The sequence below is a fragment of the Myzus persicae genome, unplaced genomic scaffold, assembly GCF_001856785.1.
Source record: "Myzus persicae strain clone G006 unplaced genomic scaffold, MPER_G0061.0, whole genome shotgun sequence".
Classification (NCBI taxonomy): Eukaryota; Metazoa; Arthropoda; class Insecta; order Hemiptera; family Aphididae; genus Myzus; species Myzus persicae.
In genome coordinates this window covers 38,162-56,387 of record NW_019104097.1, presented here as the reverse complement: position 1 = coordinate 56,387, position 18,226 = coordinate 38,162, and the positions used below count along the sequence as shown (strand labels likewise).

Below are 18,226 nucleotides of genomic sequence, written 5' to 3'. Positions count from 1 at the left end.
AGTATTATGACGCAGCTGATGATGTTGCAGACGGTGGCCGAACAAAGTCATAATCAGGAGTATGAGACAGTGGTCGAAATGAGGTGGCAGGTCTAGTGTTCAATAGTGATTGAATAATTGAAATGTTTAAATGACTGTTGAATGATCGATTAATATGAGTTTTATTTTTAATGTTATTAATTAGTTGCATTGTTTGCATTATAAAACTAAATTTCTGGTCTGCAGTTAACGATTTAACTGTTGGAAGTAGTGAATAAAAGAATGCCATGTCTTCACCTTGTTCCATCATGGGGTTTTTTGTCACCTCATTATTAAGTGACTCCATAAAGTCAACTAGAGCTTGCTCCACCACACTAGGCTTCATTCGCTTGTTTGTTGATTTTTCATTCAGAGAAGAGGAAGAACTCCCAGCCATTTCATGATAACTTCCATCCTCAATATCAACAGATGAATTAAGCTCTCTTTCATTTATATTAGGTGATGTTGGTTCAGATAGAGGCAGTGGCGTAGCCAGGGGGGGTGTTATAACCCTCACCCTCAGCCGTATTTATATCAAAAATATAATGTTTTTAATATAGGAATAGGTACAATCATTTGGTCGTGGTAAAATGTATTCTGTTATGCCGTATTCACACACAACCACGGTTTAAGATATTCCTAAGGTTGAAGATACCCCTAAAGCTGCGGAACCATTAACTCCTGTAGCTGCAGCGGGAGATGCTCCTGTTCCTGCAACCCCTCCCCCACAAATATCACAGCCCCCACCACCAAGAGTAGCTACTCCACCAGCAGCTGCCCATCGAATACCAAATCAACAAACTGCCACTGTTAAGGTACCACCAACTGATCCCACCAAAGAGATAGCTGGAACCAGATCAGAATATCGTGTTAAAATGAACCGTATGCGATTACGTATTGCCCAACGTTTGAAGGATGCTCAAAACACAAATGCCATGTTGACCACTTTTAATGAGATAGACATGAGGTGATCATTAATTTTTAAAGTAAAGTTACTTAAAGATTGCCCTATTATTTATAATTCAATTTTTAGCTCGATCATGGATTTCCGCAAAACTAACCTTGATGCTTTTCAAAAGAAATACGGATTGAAATTAGGATTTATGTCTGCATTCTTAAAAGCGTCTGCTTACGCCCTACAAGATCAACCCATTGTCAATGCTGTAATAGAAGGCAATGAAATTATCTACAGAGATTATATAGATATATCTGTAGCTGTAGCAACTCCTAAAGTAATCATTTAAATATTAATAGCACTATTTGACAATGGTTTTCTAAAACATTTTATAAATAGGGTCTATTAGTGCCTGTCGTTCGCAATGTTCAAGACATGAATTATGCAGATATTGAAAAAGCAATTGTGGCTCTCGGTGAAAAAGCGAAAAGAGGTGCTATTAATGTTGAAGATATGGATGGTGGTACTTTTACTGTCAGTAATGGTGGAGTTTTCGGATCTCTAATGGGAACACCAATCATCAACCCACCACAATCCGCTATTTTGGGAATGCATAGCATTTTTGAAAGGCCTATTACTGTTAAAGGACAGGTTATTATCTATTACTGTAGTTTTTTGCTTTTGATAATAATTATTAACATATTGTAAATATGTTTTTTATTATTAATAATTAGGTAGTCTCAAGGCCCATGATGTACATAGCTTTAACATATGATCATAGGCTTGTAGATGGACGTGAAGCTGTACTGTTTTTACGCAAAATTAAAGCTGCCATCGAGGATCCTAGAATAATTGTTGCAGGATTATAGATAAATATAAACCCTAAGATTTTTGATATACCTTTGTATTTGTGTAAACGATTATATTAGAATAAAAATTGAATTATATTAAAAATATAGACCAAGATGATGGACAATAACCTTAACTACAAGAAGCATTGGATACGTTACTCGTGCTAGAAAAACAAACTAGAACTGTGAGTTATTATTATTGTCAATATACATTTTCGGTTTTTTCGTTTTTTTTTGCTAACGTCGATAAAAATTTTTTCCTTCCGTCAAAAAACTTACAAATTTAATTCTAGATTCTTCATAATTTGTTTAAAGTGAAAATCAAAAAAAAAATTGAGCGTAAATGTTGGATTGTTTTTTATTAGTGTCTAAAGTTAGAAATTAGAAAAAATACGTAGAAATCACGAAATTTCGCAGTTTCTTTTTATTGAAAAATTCATAAAATTTTTTGGGTTTGAGTAAGATTTGAAAATTAAAAATGAGATTCTGCATAAGCGTTTATACCATTCTAACAAAAAACATTTTTACCGGAAAGTCAAACTAAATTTTTATGAGCGTTTGAAGTAAGACATTGGGTGTTCCCCCGTTTTTTCCGTGCACGAATTTCTTATTTTGATGTAATTCAAAAATAAATTATCGCAGACATTTGAAAATGTCACCAATTGTTAAGATAACCATTTTATATACACTAAAAAAATAAAAAAATAATTTGACAAGTTTTGTAGGCCTAAGAAATTTCAATTTTTCCAATTTTTTTTTTAAATATCGATAAAAATAATTTCGTTGGGTCAAATTTTTTGAAAATTTAATACTAGATTCCTCACAAGTGGATTAACTAGCAACTCAAAAATAATAAAAATACATAAGTACAATTTTTTTTTGATAAGCATTTAAATATCAAATTTTGACAGAAATTCATCATTGCAAATTTGCAAATGGTCTTGTTGTTAAAAATTCATAAAGTGTTCAGATTTTATATTTAAGGATTGAAGATTTAATGCAATGTTTTATGTAAACAGCTTATAATGTTACCAAAAAATCAGAAAAAAGTATTCAAATTATAATTTTGTATAGACATTTTAAGTAAAAATTTGGACGTCAAAATATTGGAAATGTGCAAATTGTTTTGTAGTTAAACATTTATAAAATGTTCAGTTTTTATAACTAAGGATTGAAAATCGAAAACAAGTTTGTTCTAAATGCTGTTAAAAAAATATTTAAGATTAGTATGCACACTTTTTTTATAAGCATTTAAAATTAAAATGTTGACTAAATTCATCGAAATCTCGAATGTTTGCAAATTGATTTGTACATAGTTAAAAATTTATAAAATATTCTAGAACGACAAACCGTCTGCGCTCAGAATCGTTTTTCGTATGCAATGATGTATCGTTGGATTCCAATTTAACATCATCCATTACAGTGACCCTCTATATAGTAACCTACTGTACAGCAGAGCGACATCCACTTAACCGCTTTTTTTATATTAAAGTATTGCACATCTGATCATGTGTATGTTATTTGTATATAATATGCATACCGATTTAATGTTAAATTATTTAGTACCTAACTGTGTACTTCACTCATGCCTAAAAGAAACCTATTTTTAAAGATTATTATTCGTTTCAATTGAATGAGTTCACATTTTTATTACTACTTATTTAAATTATTGTCAATGCGTAAGAGTGAATAATAAAATATTGTGTTTTGATCTATGTTCGAGAGCTTATATGAAAATACTGTTGATTTTGTAATCAAGATTAATAAACTGTTTGCATAATAATTTGTACAAATATACAATAACCTATTTTTGAATAAATAATCAACCCTTAAACATAAATAATAGATTAGACAGTTGATTATTTATTCAAAAATAGGTTATTGTATATTTGTACAAATTATTATGCAAACAGTTTATTAATCTTGATTTCAAAATCAACAGTATTTTCATATAATCTCTCGAACATAGATCAAAACACAATATTTTATTATTCACTCTTACGCATTGACAATAATTTAAATAAGTAGTAATAAAAATGTGAACTCATTCAATTGAAACGAATAATAATCTTTAAAAATAGGTTTTTTTTAGTCATGAGTGAAGTACACAGTTAGGTACTAAATAATTTAACATTAAATCGGTATGCATATTATATACAAATAATATACACATGATCAGATGTGCAATACTTTAATATAAAAAAAGCGGTTAAGTGGATGTCGCTCTGCTGTACAGTAGGTTACTATATAGAGGGTCACTGTAATGGATGATGTTAAATTGGAATCCAACGATACATCATTGCATACGAAAAACGATTCTGAGCGCAGACGGTTTGTCGTTCTAGAATATTTTATAAATTTTTAACTATGTACAAATCAATTTGCAAACATTCGAGATTTCGATGAATTTAGTCAACATTTTAATTTTAAATGCTTATAAAAAAAGTGTGCATACTAATCTTAAATATTTTTTTAACAGCATTTAGAACAATCTTGTTTTCGATTTTCAATCCTTAGTTATAAAAACTGAACATTTTATAAATGTTTAACTACAAAACAATTTGCACATTTCCAATATTTTGACGTCCAAATTTTTACTTAAAATGTCTATACAAAATTATAATTTGAATACTTTTTTCTGATTTTTTGGTAACATAATAAGCTGTTTACATAAAACATTGCATTAAATTTTCAATTCTTAAATATAAAAACTGAACACTTTTTAAATTTTTAACAACAAAACCATTTGCAAATTCGCAATGATGAATTTCGGTCAAAATTTGATATTTAAATGCTTATAAAAAAAATTGTGCCTATGTATTTTTATTATTTTTGATCTGCTAGTTAATCCACTTGTGAGGAATCTAGTATTAAATTTTCAAAAAATTTGACCCAACGAAATTATTTTTATCGATATTTAAAAAAAAATTGGAAAAATTGAAATTTCTTAGGCCTACAAAACTTGTCAAATTATTTTTTTATTTTTTTTAGTGTATATAAAATGGTTATCTTAACAATTGGTGAAATTTTCAAATGTCTGCGATAATTTATTTTTGAATTACATCAAAATAAGAAATTCGTGCACGGAAAAAACGGGGGAACACCCAATGTCTTACTTCAAACGCTCATAAAAATTTAGTTTGACTTTCCGGTAAAAATGTTTTTTGTTAGAATGGTATAAACACTTATGGAGAATCTCATTTTTAATTTTCAAATCTTACTCAAACCCAAAAAATTTTATGAATTTTTCAATAAAAAAAAACTGCGAAATTTCGTGATTTCTACGTATTTTGTCTAATTTCTAACTTTAGACGCTAATAAAAAACAATCCAACATTTACGCTCAATTTTTTTTTTTGATTTTCACTTTAAACAAATTATGAAGAATGAAGAATTAAATTTGTAAGTTTTTTGACGGAAGGAAAAAATTTTTATCGACGTTAGCAAAAAAAAAAACGAAAAAACCGAAAATGTATAATGACAATAATAATAACTCACAGTTCTAGTTTGTTTTTTTAGCACGAGTAACGTATACAATGCTTCTTGTAGTTTAGGTTATTGTCCATCATCTTGGTCTATATTTTTAATATAATTCAATTTTTATTCTAATATAATCGTTTACACAAATACATAGGTATATCAAAAATCTTAGGGTTTATATTTATCTATAATCCTGCAATAATTATTCTAGGATCCTCGATGGCAGCTTTAATTTTGCGTAAAAACAGTACAGCTTCACGTCCATCTACAAGCCTATGATCATATGTTAAAGCTATGTACATCATGGGCCTTGAGACTACCTAATTATTAATAATAAAAAACATATTTACAATATGTTAATAATTATTATCAAAAGCAAAAAACTACAGTAATAGATAATAACCTGTCCTTTAACAGTAATAGGCCTTTCAAAAATGCTATGCATTCCCAAAATAGCGGATTGTGGTGGGTTGATGATTGGTGTTCCCATTAGAGATCCGAAAACTCCACCATTACTGACAGTAAAAGTACCACCATCCATATCTTCAACATTAATAGCACCTCTTTTCGCTTTTTCACCGAGAGCCACAATTGCTTTTTCAATATCTGCATAATTCATGTCTTGAACATTGCGAACGACAGGCACTAATAGACCCTATTTATAAAATGTTTTAGAAAACCATTGTCAAATAGTGCTATTAATATTTAAATGATTACTTTAGGAGTTGCTACAGCTACAGATATATCTATATAATCTCTGTAGATAATTTCATTGCCTTCTATTACAGCATTGACAATGGGTTGATCTTGTAGGGCGTAAGCAGACGCTTTTAAGAATGCAGACATAAATCCTAATTTCAATCCGTTTTTCTTTTGAAAAGCATCAAGGTTAGTTTTGCGGAAATCCATGATCGAGCTAAAAATTGAATTATAAATAATAGGGCAATCTTTAAGTAACTTTACTTTAAAAATTAATGATCACCTCATGTCTATCTCATTAAAAGTGGTCAACATGGCATTTGTGTTTTGAGCATCCTTCAAACGTTGGGCAATACGTAATCGCATACGGTTCATTTTAACACGATATTCTGATCTGGTTCCAGCTATCTCTTTGGTGGGATCAGTTGGTGGTACCTTAACAGTGGCAGTTTGTTGATTTGGTATTCGATGGGCAGCTGCTGGTGGAGTAGCTACTCTTGGTGGTGGGGGCTGTGATATTTGTGGGGGAGGGGTTGCAGGAACAGGAGCAGCTGCTGGTGAAGTAGCTACTCTTGGTGGTGGGGGCTGTGATATTTGTGGGGGAAGGGTTGCAAGAACAGGAGCAGCTGCCACTACAGCCACAGGAGTTATTGGTTCCACAGCTTTGGGGGTATCTACAACCTTAGAAGTATCTTGAACTTTAGGAACTGCTTTGGCTGGCGCAGGTCCTCCTTCTAATAATTTGTTTAAACATCATACACGTAAAATAAACTAAAAAAATAATTTCTACCCGTGATTGTAATTGTACACAAATCTTGTCCAGCTTTGACAGTCGCCCCATCTTCAACAAGTCGCTTTTCGATAATCCCGTTGACTGGTGAAGGAACAGGAACTGAAGTCTTAAATAATGAGTAAAAAAGAGAAAGTAATATTAATTTATATTGACCTATTTTTTTTTTAAAGTATTTTCTCACTTTATCTGTTTCGATTTCACAAATAACTTCATCCACTGCTACTGTGTCACCAACATCTATGAAAAAAGAAATTAAACTTTATCACACTATAGGTGCCAATTATGTTCAATAGCTGTGAGGTAAGTTAAGTTCTAGTTTTTATTGTATTGCACAAGTTTAATTGAATAAAGTAATATATTATAGTCAATTACTTATTAATTTATCATGTATTACACTGAACTTACTTTTTTCCCATCTCATATCACCTTCGGATACTGAATCAGCAAAAGCTGGTGTCTTTAAAATATGTTCTTCCCCTATTGATAAATATTATATTAGGTTATTAGATTATTTACAATGTTAAATTGTTTGTAATGTGTTTCTTACAGTGAATTGCACTTGTTTGAAAATAGCGGCATTGATCAAAAAACTTTCTATTGGACGAATTATAAAGCGATATCCTGAGAAAAAAGTGTAATTAAAATACTGATATTTAAAAATCTCTGGGTTCTATTAGACTACTGACGGGCTAACAGAAGAGGTAGCAACTATTGATGATCCTCTCCTTGGACAGGCGGTTTCGTTTCTTTGGTGGACCCTTCGTGTCTCGTTTGAAACCTGGTGGTGTGAAAAAACAGAGGAGATGAAAAAATTACTTCGACGCTTTACACTTCTGACGGTCCACCAGATTAGGTACATACTCCATACCATCCGACGGCAGTCTAACTTACCTCGAACTGGGCCGTCCGTTTGGCGGCGGCCGTTGTCTTCAGGGCGTTCTTGAGCAGACCCCTGACGACGTGCAACATACCGTAGGTCATTTCGGCTTACAGCGATCAACCACTAAACAAGTTCTGGAAGAAGAGATCCGTGGACTGTGGTCGTCACGTCGTTGGCCTTTGACTTACCCGTGCGGAAACGATGGTGGGTTGACGAAAATGAAGGCGATGTCAGTACTTTTGTCCGGATCTTAGCGCCGGCAATAAAAATAATTTTACTCGTGACTTATTTTAATCTTCGCGACTCGACTGCGCGGCAATTACTCGAAAATTCAAAACGATAAAATAAATAAATAAATAAATAATCAATTCACAGCGATTGAACATTTGAACAAATATTTAAGGACTACAGATAATAGAAAATTGGCGATTAATCATCGAAACTAGGTTTCCATCACGATGGATGCAAATTACAAACACTTGGCAACGTTGTCTGTCGCAATGAGATTACAAACAATTTAACATTGGAAATAATCTAATAATCTAATATAATATTTACCAATAGTGGAAGAACACATTTTAAAGACACCAGCTTTTGCTGATTCAGTATCCGAAGGTGATATGAGATGTGAAGAAAGTAAGTTCAGTGTAATACATGATAAATTAATAAGTAATTGACTATAATATATTACTTTATTCAATTAAACTTGTGCAATACAATAAAAACTAGAACTTAACTGATCTCACAGCTATTGTACATAATTGGCACATATAGTGTGATTTAGTTTAATTTTTTTTTTCACAGATGTTGGCGACACAGTAGCAGTGGATGAAGTTGTTTGTGAAATCGAAACAGTTAAACTAAAATGTTAATATATGTACAATAAGTATATAGTTTATCTGTGATGTATTTACCAATGTTATTTTTTTCTGCTACAGTTTTATCGTCAAAATGTTTGTAAAATATTTTAAATATATTTTCAAAGGCATTTATCTTGGCATTTCTCAGGCTATATTCGGTAGTTTGACGGTTCCATATCGCACTCGCGTTCTCAATAGCATTTATAAATAATTCAGTGTCAATATGTTCTTTTCTCGAACATTAATACAAAAATATATATTATAGTTATAGAATAATTTACCGCATTTTATTGCCGGTTCCTTGTATTCAATTTTACCATATTTCGACTGGTACTGTAAAATACAATTTGTATTACTACACTTAAATATTAACTTTCACTCTGAGGTGAGTTCCATGACGAAATAACATGTTATTGTTAATAACATGTTATTTCGTTATGGTGAGTGCAAAAAGACATTTTTTAAATTTTATAAAATAAAATGGACCTAAGCGCATTTTATCAAAAATGTACAAAATATAATTACTTTATGCTACGAACAATATACGTTTAAATTGAATCTGTGAACTTAATAGAATAAAAATATTTATAAATAACGAAATTATACGAATTTATACTTTTGAATTAAATTAATAACGAAAAATGTTATTTTTTAAGACTCTACTATTTAATAACTCGCTTAGATAGTATCTTACGAAAGGACAGTCGAGATTACTGAATCTCTTCGACAGATCAAGATTGAGTTTCATACATTCTTCTAATTTGCGCTTTATTATCGTTATGTCTTCTCCTGTGTATATAAACCTTGTTTTTTGTTTCTCCAATTGATTCTAGAATACATATTATTATATATTTTATGCAATGTATATAAATTCTAAAATAAAATTGTTATTATTTTTAATTACAGCGATTTCGATTAATTTCTTATTTTCCAATTTCTCTGCTAATATTATTTGTTTAAACGTGTTCATTTGTTTGTATAATCCACGTCCATTTTCTTTCAATTCATCGACCGTTATCAATAATTCATTTGCTTCGTCCTAAATACAGTTTTCACCAAGTTAATTATTTTCTGATTATGTTTAATAATTAAAATGTTAAACAAAATAATCACCAATTTTTTTTGTAAGCTATTGTTTTGTTTAAGCAGACTCGAATATCGAAGTATTGACTCTGAACATTCCTTATTCATAGTTTTTATTTTTTTTTCCAGAACTGTTACACGTTTTTCAGAATCTGTTAATTTTTTCTGTAAAATAATTGTTTTGTGAAATATATTATACTTAATTTATATCAAACATAATACACAAATCGTTAGATATTCGAAATTTGGATACATAGTTATTTAACTTACCAATACATTCTCAACCTTAGTCTCAAGAATTTTATTGGCCCTTGCCAATCCTGTAATTTGCATTTCTTTGTAACGTAATTCGTCTGCATGGTTACTAATCTGTGTTTTCAGTGCCTTATGATGATGTATTACTTTTTTAAATATAGAAATCACTTCATGTTCTTCAATCTTTGTTTTTGTTTTGTTATTTTCAGCTATTTTTCGAAGTTTTTCCTTGATTTCTTGTTCTTTTTCTAGTTTACACTTCGCGTTAATTTTTTCAAGCTTCCTGTTCGTTGTCTAAATATTTATTTTATATTTAATTCACTTATCGTGGAAATAATTTGTATGTGAATCGTGCTATATTATTACCATTAAAGCTTTATTAGTTATTACTCTCCGTAACTTCTTTATATTTGTTTTCCAATTCTTCACGTTTTTCTTTCGAATTTCCGTTGGTCATTAACACATTTTTTTTATCAGTGGTAAGCTTGTTGATTTCCTTATTTAAATCCACGACTTTTGCTTGAATATTTGGTAATTTGATTGAATTTTCCTAAATTTTAAATGTTTTTATTTTATTGATAGCATTTATTTCGAGCTAATAGTTTTTCAAGGATGCATCGTGATAAAACTGACTATTCTTACGTTTTTATATATTTTATATACATCATTCTTGTTAAACTATTCAAGAAAAATAAACAAGATTTTAGTTGGATGTACAATGAATCCATTAGTCCATAAATCCATTAAATTAGAAATGATACGTAAAAAAACATATTTAATTTTTGTTAAACAAATATTAAAATGAGAGTGGTAATATTGTAATAATATACTAAATTATAGGTAAGTTTAGTTTATCAATTTTATTTTAGAAATTATATGAATAATATTGTATTTATTTACAACTATTAGCTTTAATATTAAATATAAAGTATTTTAATTTTGGTTACATATGTATACATGTATACATACCATATATTATATATTTTATTTTCGTTTTTGTATATATATACAGTGTTAAATTTAGTAGACATAAATGTATATATTGATAATATGGACGGGATCACCCAACAGTATAATAAAATTTAATTTTCTCCACAAATATAATATATAATAATAATTAAAAAATGCAGTATATATCTTTAAAATTTAATGTATTTCAGAAACGCCAATAACCCTAGAATTCGAAGAGTATATGGAAAAAAGAAAATATATACATATTTTATTTGTGGAGAAAATTAAATTTTTTTTTATAAATTTGTATTGTGTATTTATGCCAGGTACGGCAATATTCTCGTTTTTTCGGACTACCTACACACAATATTTCACATGTCTCATTGAGAAAATGATTTTAAGCGGAGATAGCACCGTATTGATTAGTAAATTATTTATTATATTAGTCAGCCTAGGATATTTTGCATTCCATTTAAATTGTCATAAGTAATTTGTCTTACTATAATCGTTATGGTAGGTTGATTTAGTTTTTGCCTTGCGCTGAGCATTGAATACATTATAATATTTAATTTTTCTATTCCAGCATGACCTACTAATGAGGAATTCTTGTGTTAAAGTTTTAATTTTTTGACCTAGCGACAATGTATTAATCAAAATTTTAGAAAAAATATAAAATCCCAAATTTCTATCAATAGTATAATAATCATCATAATATTTAGAATTATACATCATGTAAGGTATTTATTTATTTGTATAAATATTTAGTGAAAATATTAATCATCTATGGTTATTTGTTTTGATAAAATAAATACTTATGAGTTATAACTAATCTGAACAACGCGTCTGTAATTCGATACTTATCTTTGGTGATAAATGCTCTGCTTCCGTGGTTTTTTGGAGTATAAAATCAATAATGACGTATGCAGTCATTAAAACTAAAAGAATGAAATAAATACTTAGATGTTGTTTGATAGGTACAACATTGAGTTTAAATGTTCAACATGATATTTTATGTAAAAAATAAATATTTCAAAAACGTAAATATTTTTAAAAAAAAATGACGAATTAACTTGAAAAAAAATCAGTGTGTATTATGCTTTAATTTATGTAAATATTGCTAACCCTGAATTATTAATTTTTACTTATGTAATCATTATGAATAAGAGTAGAATTTCTATGAATTTTGATCAGAAGTTTTTGACTACAATAACCAAGAATGGCGTCTATGGTATCTATTATGTCTTTTAGAAGATCTGGCGTTAGTGTTGGACTGCTGGAAAATCTTTTATACGCGGTAAACTAATATTTATTATTTTACTTTGAATGTGTAATACATATTTTGTTACAATAATAATCGTTGTAGTAATAAAAAAATCTCCCGAGGAAGATTCTTGGATTGTTTCTCCAATTTAAAATATTTTGTATTTGTTTTTAAACTATAAAAAGTTTTTAATTTGTCTGATATAGTCTCGCGATAGCAGTCGTCCGCTTCGCACGCGTTCCATGCGCTCTCGTAAATTAATTTAATTAATTATAACTATTGTTTTTCTATTACCACACCAGTCTATAGTTATGTGAGAACGTACGTAACTTCCAACTCTTTTTCTTTACGGAAAAATAAATTAAAATCTGTTCTATTTAACCCAAGTAAACCAAATGCATAAGTGAATACTCAACAAACGTAATACATTTCGGTCGTTTCGGTCAAACTGCACGTTACGGCATACGTTGTTCCTATCTGCGGCCGCCGCGGCCGTCGAGATAAGACTAATTATCGCAAACGCTATCGCCCGCCTACGAGTACAAGTACAATACTGTCTCTCGTCCTTAATTAAAAATTTATTATTAATATCAATATTAATTGACAATGAACTCCAATAATAATCAAACTAACAAAAACAACAAAAACAACACAATCTCTCCGATTACAATTGCGAGAAATAAAAACGACAACACACCCGATCAAGGCTGGACTGTCAAGAACTCCGCCAACAACAAAAGAAACCACTCCACCTCTTCTGCCTCCGAACCGCCATCCCCATCAACGAACAAGCAGATAGATAAAAATCCTAAAAAAAAAATTTTTGTTACTCAAAATCGTTACCTAGTACTGAGTTAAGATGAAAATCAAAATCACGATGCAACTCCGCCCTCAAACCCAACCACCCCAACTGAACAAATTGATGAAATCGCACCAATCAAACCACCGCCTCCAGTTTTTGTGAAAGGTGTCGCGGATTTTCCTGAACTTTGCAAAAAGCTTATCGAAATTATCGGAGTAGATAACTTTGTCTGTAAAGCTTCTGCCGACAAATTAAAAATCCAAACATCAAACCCAGATTCATATAGAACTCTAGTTCGTTATCTTAAAGAGGAGAAAGCACAATATCATACTTATCAACTCAGGGAGGACAAACCTTTGAGGATAGTCATACGGAATTTACACCCTTCCACACCAGCCGAAACTATAAAAGAAGAGTTAGAACTCCTTTCTTTCGAAGTCAGACAAGTAATTAACGTCCTCCATAAGGTTAACAAAAATCCTCTACCGCTATTTTTTGTTGACTTAGAACCCACGTACAATTCTTCCGAAATTTTTCATCTGTCCTCACTTCTACACACCAAAATCAAAATCGAAGAACCTTTCAAACCAAAATCAATAAGTCAATGTCATAATTGTCAACAATACGGCCACACAAAAGCATATTGTGGCTACCAACCTCGCTGTGTCCGCTGCGGCTTGGGTCACCTCTCATCTGTGTGCCCCAACTCACGTGAATTGCCTACAAAATGTGCCCTCTGCTCTCAAAACCACCCTGCTAACTACAAGGGGTGTACTATCTACAAAGAACTTCAACGTCGAAAAAAACCATCTTCATCAAGTAATTTTATGTATGAAAACTCTAAAACTAAATTTACTAATGTACAAGCTAGCCACCCAATTAACCACTCGAATCCTAGTCAACCCATACCTCAAACACAGACTTACGCACACGTTACGTCCAACGCTCCGTCTGATAACACAATTCCTCCCCCTCCTGATATTAATAAGATAATGTCAAGTTTCATAGACGACTTTAAGTCTCTCATCAATCCATTAATTTCCCTTCTCACTAAAGTAATTTCCTGCCTACTTGATAAAAATGTTAAATAACAATTATAACAACAACTCTGTCACTGACAACTCTCTACTTATATTACTATTCAACGCAAATGGCCTAAGAAATCATGCTCACGAACTCGAAACAGTATTAAACAACAAACGAATTGATATTGCCCTCATCTCCGAGACTCACTTCACTAATAATTCTAAAACATATATCCCAGGTTACAAATTGATCAATACAAATCATCCTGATAATACGGCACACGGTGGCGTGGCCATATATGTTAAGTCATCCATTACTTACCATCCTTTGCCTGGTTTTTCCCAAGACTTCTGTCAATCTTGCTCAATTCAAATTAAATTAAACTATACTTACTTTACTATTGCGGCAATTTACTCCCCCCCCCCCAAACATAATGTAACAACCTCTAAGTTTACAGAATTTTTCAACACAATTAAAAATAATTTCATAGTTGGTGGAGACTTTAATGCCAAACACCAATCGTGGGGCTGTCGCACGGGCAATCCTCGAGGTACTACGCTTCACAATTTTATAAACTTAAAAAAATACAAAGTACTTGCGCCTCCTGCTCCTACGTACTGGCCATCTTCTTTAAAAAAAAAACCGGACATACTTGATATTTTCGTCACTAAATTACCCAATACACTTTATAGCAACACAAAAAATATCCTTGATCTAAATTCTGATCACTCATCTGTACTATTATCTTTAAATACCTCTCCCCCAATTCTACAAACATCGCCTTACCTATTCAATCGTTTCACTGATCGTCTCAAATTTCATGACAACGTAAATGAAAATATTAAATTAAATATTAAACTCAAAACACCTGACGATATTGACTTAGCTGTTAAAGATCTCACTAACATTATACAGATTGCGGCGTGGTCCGCCACAAATAATAATTCCGCCACTCCTCATATTTCCAACCCACTTCCAGAAGTGATAAGAACGTTGATAACTGAAAAGCGTAAGGCTAGAGCCTGTTATCAACGCACCCGATTACCCTCACATAAAAAAATTTACAATCAACTGGCAAACTCTTTGAAGAAAACTCTCGCTAAACACAAAAATATAATGCTAATTAACAATCTTACCAATCTCTCCTCAAAAGACGGCAGTCTGTGGAAAGCCACAAAAAAAATTCTCCGATATAAAGCCCCTAACATCCCTTTAATAAAACATAACGGCAGTCTTACGTCATCGGACTCTGAAAAAGTTGAATTATTCAAAATACATCTTTCTGAGATATTCCTGCCTCATCCAGATATATTTGATCCTGATACTATATCACTGGTCAATAGGTCTCTCAATGGCCCCCCTCAATCCTCTCTCCCAATTAAACCCTTCTCTCCTAACGACTTAAAATATCAAATCCAAAAATACCCACGAAAAAAATCTCCGGGCTATGATCTAATCACGGCCGAAGTAGTTAAATGTCTCCCCAAAAGAGCCATTGTTCATATTACTCATATTTTTAACTCAATAATCAGATTATCTTATTTTCCACTACTATGGAAGTTCTCGACAATCATCATGATCCATAAGCCAAATAAGCCAGCTGATACAACTTCTTCCTACAGACCAATAAGTCTTCTTCCCTTCCTTGCGAAAATTCTAGAAAAACTTATACTTAAACGTATCCTACCAATAATTTCTGACAAGAAAGTTCTGCCGGACTACCAGTTTGGTTTTCGTTCTTCTCATTCGACGACCCATCAGCTGCATAGGGTAGTAGATGCAATATCTTTCTCTCTGGAAAAAAAATTATTTTGCACAGCAGCTTTCTTAGACATATCTCAAGCTTTTGATAGAGTATGGCACGATGGTCTCCTTCATAAATTAAAAACATTTCTTCCTTCGCCTTTCTATCTTCTAATCAAATCATACCTAACTGAACGTACCTTTCAAATACGATACGGGTCTGACACGTCAAGTATTGGCAGTATAAGTGCTGGGGTTCCACAGGGTGGCATTTTATCCCCCATTCTCTTCAATATATTCGCCGCAGATCAACCTATCACACCAAATACATCAGTAGCAGATTATGCCGATGACAAGGTAATTATATCTATGAATGACAATCCATTCATAGCCTCCGCAAACCTTCAAACTCACCTAGACCTGATGGAGAATTGGTATACCAAATGGAGATTTAAGTTAAACCATTGCAAGTCTATACACACAACCTTTACACTTAGACCAGCTCTTACCCCTGAGGTAACTCTATACGGTGCTCCAATCCCATCCTCTCCTTCAGTTAAATACCTTGGTCTTACTTTAGATAAACGATTAACTTGGGCCCACCATATTAGGGAAAAAAGACTATCACTGAACAACAAATTTCGTATTCTCAAACCTCTAGTCTCTAATAAACACATCTCCCTTCATGTCAAACTCCTCATCTACAAAACACTACTGAAACCAATCTGGACGTACGGGATACAGCTATGGGGAAGTGCAAAAAAGACAAATTTAAATAAAATTCAATGTTTTCAAAACATTGCGATAAGAAAGTTGATAAATGCTCCCCCATACATATCTAACCATACTCTCCATACAGACTTAAAACTAAAAACTATCCACGAGGAAGCCAAACACTTTTATAAAAGATTCCACAACCGTCTTTCCTCCCATTCAAATCCTTTAATTAAAAACCTTTCCTCCCTCTCAATCCCCGGCAATCCTCCTAGGCGATTAAAACGTAAATGGTGCAGAGACCTGTTACAAATTTTAATTTAGAAATTTAAAAAAAAAAAAAAATTAAAAAATTAAAAAATCAACATTAAAGTGTCATCATTGGGTGGCTTCTTTATTCACTTTTTGTTTTTGTATACTCATGTTTTTTGTACCTTTATCATATATACTTATTGTGTCATATTTGATATAGATCGTATATTTCGACTTTAAAATAAAAAAAAAAAAAAAATTTGTCTGATATCGAAAAATTAAAAACACTTGCACTGCCAATGTCTTCGTCTTTAAATTGTGAAAATTTGGTTGATTGTTTTGGAGTACAGCATGAGTTTTCTTACCTGTGACAGTTCTTACAATGTTTTGCAATTGAAAGACGTAAACAACACTGAACACATGTGGGTATTGTGTCCTCTTACTTATTTGCATTGATAGAGTTTGAAAATAATAATATAAAATGTGTACAAGTAAATGCAATGTTGTTCGATGTATATTTTCAACATTATATTAAGCTTAATTGTTTAATTTTGATTAAATAATGATTCTTTATTAGTTGATCAAGCTTGATTTTTAAGTTCTTACAATCGTTGAACTTTTACAATATTTAGTTTGATATTATGTTGGTTACAATGAATGAACCATAAATTTAGGTTTGTAATTAAGAAAAATTATTGGTTTTATTATACTGAAATATGTTTTAATTCAATTGTGTAGATAGGAGGTTATGATGATTTATTGGAAGAGGAGTTAAAGTCTGTTGAATGTTATTATCCCAGTCTTGATACACGAACACCAGTAGCAGAAATGTGTGTACCTCGCTTGTGCTGGTGTTGGAATGTTAGGTGTTATACTGCAGTATGCTGTAGGTGGTCACGATGGATTTGAAACTCTGAAGTGTTGAAGCATGCAGACCAAGTACGGGAGTTTGGATTACTATTGCAAACATGAATTCGTATCGAAAAAATGCAGGCAAATACTTGTTTAATAATTCAAAATTATTTTTTGAAACAATTTATTTCAAATGTAATTATTTTGAGCAAAATTTTTAATACAGGTGTAGTTGCATTGGATGAACTATTGTATGTCGTTGGTGGAATTTCCGGTTTTAATTCTTATGATTCTGTAGAATTCAACAATCCAATCTCTAATGCCTGGACATTGCTAGAAGCTTCAATAAATGTACCGCAATATTATGTGGGAGCAATACCCATTGTTAGGTTAAACCTAACCTATCTTACAACTCATTAGGATATCTACATGATTTTTTTTTGGTTATAACATACATATAAGTATTTCTTTGCAGTAAATTGTTTTTCCATTCATTAGTTTTGCTGTGTTTTGGTTTATTTTTTAATTTAAAGATAGTTGTACAATATAAATTGACTAAAAATAAAACAAACAAGGTTTAATATGTAACGAATGGTATATTTTTACGTACTTACAAAACTTTTAAAGTGTAAAATACAAAATACTTGTTTTTTTTCTCTTTATTTTCAAAATTCCATTCGACATGTTGGTACAATTTGTAGAGCCTGTTTGATTTAATTATAGACATTTTATAATATCTAGCGACTTAGGACTATAATCAAGAAATATTTCAGGAAGATTTATTGTTATTGAATACATATATAAGAATTAGT

The 18,226-nt window shown here is 31.3% G+C and overlaps 2 protein-coding genes across 2 annotated transcripts; one reads left to right on the top strand and one right to left on the bottom strand.

Annotated features, from left to right (window-relative positions):
- The first annotated feature begins 480 nt into the window (after positions 1–480).
- On the top strand, positions 481–1,782 carry LOC111038701 (dihydrolipoyllysine-residue succinyltransferase component of 2-oxoglutarate dehydrogenase complex, mitochondrial-like). Its single transcript, XM_022321917.1, has 5 exons — positions 481–486; positions 663–985; positions 1,052–1,250; positions 1,313–1,564; positions 1,648–1,782. Exons 1-5 carry the CDS (start codon positions 481–483, stop codon positions 1,780–1,782), a joined length of 915 nt encoding a protein of 304 aa, XP_022177609.1.
- A 3,646-nt stretch (positions 1,783–5,428) lies between these two features.
- On the bottom strand, positions 5,429–7,716 carry LOC111038702 (dihydrolipoyllysine-residue succinyltransferase component of 2-oxoglutarate dehydrogenase complex, mitochondrial-like). Its single transcript, XM_022321918.1, has 11 exons — positions 7,627–7,716; positions 7,422–7,513; positions 7,283–7,356; positions 7,141–7,212; positions 6,917–6,972; positions 6,733–6,841; positions 6,575–6,676; positions 6,226–6,499; positions 5,961–6,159; positions 5,647–5,898; positions 5,429–5,563 (listed from the first exon to the last, which is right to left on the bottom strand). Exons 1-11 carry the CDS (start codon positions 7,714–7,716, stop codon positions 5,429–5,431), a joined length of 1,455 nt encoding a protein of 484 aa, XP_022177610.1.
- Between the last annotated feature and the right edge of the window lie 10,510 nt (positions 7,717–18,226).